This window comes from Labrus bergylta, chromosome 19 (assembly GCF_963930695.1).
Source record: "Labrus bergylta chromosome 19, fLabBer1.1, whole genome shotgun sequence".
NCBI lineage: Eukaryota > Metazoa > Chordata > Actinopteri > Labriformes > Labridae > Labrus > Labrus bergylta.
This window is the reverse complement of record NC_089213.1, coordinates 1,276,099-1,282,348: the sequence shown is the minus strand read 5'-3', so window position 1 is coordinate 1,282,348 and position 6,250 is coordinate 1,276,099. Positions and strand designations below refer to the sequence as shown.

The 6,250-nt window shown below is 41.4% G+C and overlaps 1 protein-coding gene across 1 annotated transcript; it reads right to left on the bottom strand.

Moving 5' to 3' along the window:
• Positions 1-1,320: 1,320 nt before the first annotated feature.
• On the bottom strand, positions 1,321-4,342 carry LOC110000059 (cytochrome c oxidase subunit 6B1). Its single transcript, XM_020655238.3, has 4 exons — positions 4,217-4,342; positions 3,348-3,472; positions 1,765-1,865; positions 1,321-1,490 (listed from the first exon to the last, which is right to left on the bottom strand). Exons 2-4 carry the CDS (start codon positions 3,451-3,453, stop codon positions 1,437-1,439), a joined length of 261 nt encoding a protein of 86 aa, XP_020510894.1. The 5' UTR covers positions 3,454-3,472; positions 4,217-4,342; the 3' UTR covers positions 1,321-1,436.
• Between the last annotated feature and the right edge of the window lie 1,908 nt (positions 4,343-6,250).

The window sequence follows — 6,250 nt, the reverse complement described above, 5'->3', positions numbered from 1 at the left end:
CATTTCTTTCTTCAGTGACAAAAGCTAAAAAAGTGCTGAGTCGACCTTGAGCGGTTTAGCAGGTTCACACTCTTTCATAGAGATCATTTTCTAGCTGCTATGACAGGAACGCATCGAGCACAAACACCAATCTCTTCCTTTCTGTTTGAGTCTGATTCAAAAACAGAGCGGTCTCGGTCTCTGACCCTGAACTCTTACAGGTTTACAAATGACGACAAACTGATTATAGAATAATTCAAATACACCTGCAGACGTAAAGCACTAAATGTCATAAATATAAGGACGATACAATTCCTCTAATGATCTCTAAACAAACAAGAAGTAGTTTACATGTCAGCCACCAGTCCAGGGTGCCTCACGACCAATGACGGCTGGAGTCAGCTTCAGCTTAGGCCAACTCCAAGTGGGAAAAACGATATCTATAATATCGTTAGGTTGACTTAAAGTTTCAGTGCTGCGTTCGACACAGTTGACCACAAAATATTACTCGACCGACTGGAAAACTTGGTGGGAGTTTCTGGCACAGTACTAAACTGGTTTGAATCCTACTTAAAGGACAGGGACTTCTTCGTGTCTATAGGTAACTTCAAATCTGAGCAAACATAAAATTACTTGTGGAGTTCCGCAAGGTTCCATCCCGGGGCCTCTTCTGTTTAACGTCTACATGCTCCCACTAGCTTGGATTATAAAAAAAACAACGACACACAAATATATATTACAATGTCGCCAGGCAACCATGGTCCCATAAAAGCACTGGGTAAACGCAGAGAGCAAATCAATGAGTGGATGTGCAACAAGGTTGAGGTTGTTTGTTTTTGGAGCAAAGGAGGAGCGACTAAGAGTCAGCAATCAGCTTCAGTCAGTAAGACTGAAAAAAACAAATTACAACGAGTCCCACGAGGAACTGGAAGATGTTTCTAGGGAGGGGGATGTCTGGGATGACCGATGCGACCCGACCTCGAATAAGAGGAAGACAATGGATGGATGGATTGATTTCCAATATGGCCACCGCCATGACATCACTCGGGCTTCTTCTTTAAATTTTACTCTCTCTGGTTTTCCACCTTGCAGTCTTTCTCCATCGGGATGTTTGGCAGCTTGTTAAGATATAAATTAAAAGAACTATGTATTAATATTTAATATCAGGCCGTATAACTACACCGTGGAGACTCTTTCACCTTTCAGCCATAGAGGATCTTTCTTTTTCATTCTCACAGATTCACTGCTCACGTTTCAGGCTCCATCAGGTCGACATCCAGGATGGTTTTCGTCAAGAAGAGTTTGAAATAGAAAGCGTAAAGTAGGACCAAGACAACGGGCTTCACAGTAACATTATATAATTTATTAAGTCGCCTCTGTACAGAAAGAGCAGACGCTTCACATTAAGAGAAGGAGATGAGGAAACGAGGAGAGGGTTAGAAAGGAGGGTGCCGGGTTCAGATCTTTCCCGCGAAGCTTCCCGCCTCCAACTGATCGTCCCATTTCTGAACCTGCAGGAGCGAGCGAGCGAGAGAGAGAGAGAGAGAGAGAGAGAGAGAGAGAGAGAGAGACAGAGAGAGAGAGAGATTAAAGACCAGATGTAATGTAACATGTACAGAGAGAAGATGGTCATTCATTCTGTCTTTGTAAAGAGAGACCCTTGTTTAGTTGTGGTGGATCATATAAAGTAAAATAATAGAAACAGAGAAGCTTTACAATGTGACCTAAGGTCTCAGATGTTTCATTTAGTTCCACATCAGGATGGTTGTTTGGGGGGGAACTCACCCAGCTCATGGGGCACAGACTCTTGTAGACCCTCTGGTACCAATCGCAGGGAGCCGTGTCCTGGTCTTTAGCAGACAGAGCTTTAGTACATCTGTGGAAATCTGCAGAAAACAGAGTGAGAGAGAAAGCGAGAGAGAGAGAGAGGGAGAGAGAGAGAGAGAGAGGAGAGAGAGGGAGAGAGAGAGAGAGAGAGAGAAAGGGAGAGCGAGAGAGGAGAGAGAGAGGGGGGAAGGGGAGAGAGAGAGAGAGAGTGAGAGAGGGGGAGAGAGAGAGAGTGAGGAGAGAGAGAGAGGGGGGAGAAGGGGAGAGAGAGAGAGAGAGAGAGAGGGGGGGAGAGAGAGAGGGGGGAGAAGGGGAGAGAGAGAGAGAGAGAGAGAGAGGTGGGAGAAGGGGAGAGAGCGAGAGAGAGAGAGAGAGTGAGGAGAGAGAGAGAGGGGGGAGAAGGGGAGAGAGAGAGGAGAGAGAGAGAGAGGGGGAGAGAGAGAGAGTGAGGAGAGAGAGAGGGGGGAAAAGGGGAGAGAGAGAGAGAGAGAGAGAGAGAGGGAGAGAGAGAGAGGGGGAGAGAGAGGAGAGAGAGAGAGTGAGAGAGAGGGGGAGAGAGAGAAAGGGAGAGAGAGAGAGGAGAGAGAGGAGAGAGAGAGAGAGAGAGAGGGAGAGAGAGAGAGGGAGAGAGAGGAGAGAGAGAGAGAGAGGGAGAGAGAGGAGAGAGAGAGGGGGAGAATGAGTCCAGAAGGAAAAAGAAACAGAGAGCAGGGGATTCCTGACACTGCTGATAAAATCACGTCCACTTTAGTCAAAGAAGATCTTCACTCTGTGACACTCTGACCCTGGTGTGCTGACTCTCTAGTTCTGGTTCTGGTTCTGGTTCTGGCTTAACAAAGATTATTATTTTCTGTTCTGTTCCCCCGTGCACACACTGCTGACGACACATTGAAATGATTTAATGACGTTGTTTTATAAATAAATCTACTGTTTTAAAAATGGCCCATTCAGCTCGTCTCCATACTTTGTCTCGATCTATGAGCCGGGTTGCGACACTAGAACTTTTTAGTGTCATAAAGTTTAATATCGCCGTATTCAGAGGGAAACTTTTCAGGTTGTAAAAAGAACATTAGAATCCATTTTGAGAGCCATCAGCAGCCAAACAGTTAAAACAAGTACCTGAGAAACGAGTCAGATCTCAGAGTCTGAGAAGAACTAGTAACATAAAGTCATCTCTTCAATTACAACATCAGCAGCTTTTTTCTTAAAAAACAAAACAAACTTAAGTAAAGCTGCTCCATCGTCCCTTCTTATGTGTGGTGGTCACTGTGTCTGCAGAGACTCTGTCCTCACACTGGATTCTCATGGTCTGGTTTGTTTTGGTTGACTCGGGATGTTTCTGGGTCCAGTAGGACGAGGATGGACAATTAGACGTGATGAAGGGAAGTTAAAAAAGGCACTGAGCAGCAGGAAACCTCGGCATGCATTATAAAGGTGTTATAGTACACAGGGTGTGAAGAAAACCTCTCAACAGTCCTGATGTAGTCTGGACTTCATGATTCATGTGAAGTAAATGGTGTGAAGCAGGGTGTCTTATTTACCCAGATAGTTCTGGTAACAGTTGCGGGTCTGGTTGGTGTTGGGGAAGCGGGCGTCAAAAGGAGCCGTCCTGTAGTTCTTGATCTTCTCCTCCATCTCTTCAGACATCTTCACCTCCTGGTTCAATCTGCAGAGGACAAACCGTGTGTGAGCAACTCTTCACTCAGATACTGACACACACACACACACACACACACACACACACACACACACACACACACACACACACACAGAAACTAATGCAGAAACTAATGCAGAATCTGCATAACAACAGGGGGGCTGTCTATCTTCAAAACCCTGTGATGCAGGGCAGCAGGCAGCAGGGGCACCTCTTAATAAACCTCATAATTAAATCATTTTAAGACGTTTTTGGTAAAAGTGTTGTATGCCGAATTAACTGTAAGACTTCACTGAGTTGTGTCAAACCTTCATCTGTGCTTTGCGACACACAGGTTTAAGAACAAAACCGCGTTTATTTAGAAATATCACTTTCGCAAAAGGAGTTTGGTATAACACGCATGCGCACAACATCTAATGGGAACTTTCTGACGCAAAATGAAGCAGGTTTGGCTAACGCTAGCTAAGAAAAGGTGACAAGTCATTTCGGTTCGGTTGTTTGCTTGAAAAAGACATTTATAAGACATATCTGTCATTAAAAGTTACGTAATTTATGATCCTGTTCACGTTAATCTCAAGACACGTTAACGTTAAACCGGGTCAGGTGCAAAGGACCTTTAAAGGATGATTAAAACACTTCTAGGCATTTTCACAGAGTTTAATATGAAAACATGAAATAAACACGTTTAAAACGAATAAATGACATCGTTCAAAGGACACGACAAGCAGCTTATTCTTCAGAAAGACTCTTTACCTGACACACAGATATTCCGCTATAATCTCCTCTGCGTCCGCTGGTCTGATGTGATGCTGCCGCTCACTCGCGGTGCATGCTGGGAAAAGAAGTAACGCTGCAGGGGGAACGATTCGTAACGTTACACCACCACCTGCTGGACACAGTGAGGAATTACAACCACAGACTTTAAACAGCAGCGTTACAATAAATGAGGTGAAAACCACAAATATATATCAACACTAATCATAATAATAATGATAATAATAATAATAATGATAATAATAATAATAATAATAATAATAATAATAATGATAATAATAATAATAATGATAATAATAATAATAATAATAATAATAATAATAATAATAATAATGATAATAATAATAATAATAATAATGATAATGATAATGATAATGATAATAATAATAATAATAATAATGATAATAATAATGATAATAATAATAATAATAATGATAATGATAATGATAATGATAATAATAATAATGATAATAATGATAATAATAATAATAATAATAATGATAATAATAATAATAATAATAATAATAATAATAATAATGATGATAATAATAATAATAATAATAATAATAATAATAATAATAATAATAATGATAATGATAATGATAATAATAATAATGATAATGATAATGATAATGATAATAATAATAATAATAATAATGATAAAAATGATAATAAAAATAATAATAATAATGATAATAATAATAATAATAATAATAATAATAAAAATAATAATAATAAGTGCTACAGAGTTGAAAAAAATAACAATTTCATCAATAGTAATAAACCATGAGAATAAAAACAGGAAGGCAGCTAAGGAAACTAAAAACACCAGCAAAAGGCGTTCTGTTAAAGAGATGGAGACTGTGGCGCCACCATAGACTGTATATATTGGGCGCCCCCAGGTGGTCAGTGAGAGCATTACATAGACTGAGAGCAGTGGAGCAGAAGGCCCTGGTCTCCCATGGTGTGGAGTTTAGCCCTGGGGGGGAAGGAGGAGGTTGGTGTTTCCAGAGCGGAGCCAGTGTAGTGCCTGATATATACATGTATGGTAAAAAATAAATAAAAACAAAAATCAACAGCGATATAGTAGAAAAAAAGCTGAGAAAATACTGGGGAAAAAGGAATCACTCATTTCAAGTTTACAAAGTGGTGTTTCTGTTTTAATTGTTGAAGCAGCAGCGTGTGACTGAGCTGAAGAAATCAGAGTCTGGAGGATCGTCACCTCAGGAGTCCCACTTTGTCTTTATTTAACCCCACAACCCCCCCCACTCTGCCTCCCATCACTCACTGTGGTCCCTTCTCCAGTACCGTGTGGTAACTCCACCTCCAGCCCCCCTCACCTCCACCTCCAGCGCTCCTCAGACCCAGCAGGTACCTGCCCCCCCTGGCTCAGACTCTGGGTCTTTTTCCACAGAAACACTTGGAAAAACATGTCACAAAACTGTGAAAATAATTTGTCTAGAAAGTTTTTATTACCCTCCTATCCCAACACACACACACCAAGAAGACCACGACCACGACCACGACCACCACCCCTCGTTAAAAAGTGAAAGACAAAACCTGACATGACCTCGAGCTGCGACCGCTCCTGCAGACTGCTCCATAATTCATTCTGCTCTTTAATCTATTCTTAACCTCTCTGTGATCATACACACGTGTGTGTCCGGTGTGTGTGTGTGTGTGTGTGTGTGTGTGTGTGTGTTTCATGGCTGATACCTCAGAGACAGCTTCTCAGTTGTTTTTTATTGTTTGTTTATTCATATTCATATATTTTCCACAAAATGGTTTACAAACTCATAAAAAGTAAATATGTGTTTAAAATGAATTAGAATATGTTGAATGTATAATAAACAGACACAAAGTCAAAGTTTATACCTACTCCTCCTCTAGCTGACTATAACCACAGCGCCCCCCAGTGTCATGCAGCGGTACTGACTGCTGATCCAGTCAGCTCTGTTCTGACTGAACAGGAAGCATTTCTGTCCCTGCAGCATCCAGCTGGTAGGACCCGGT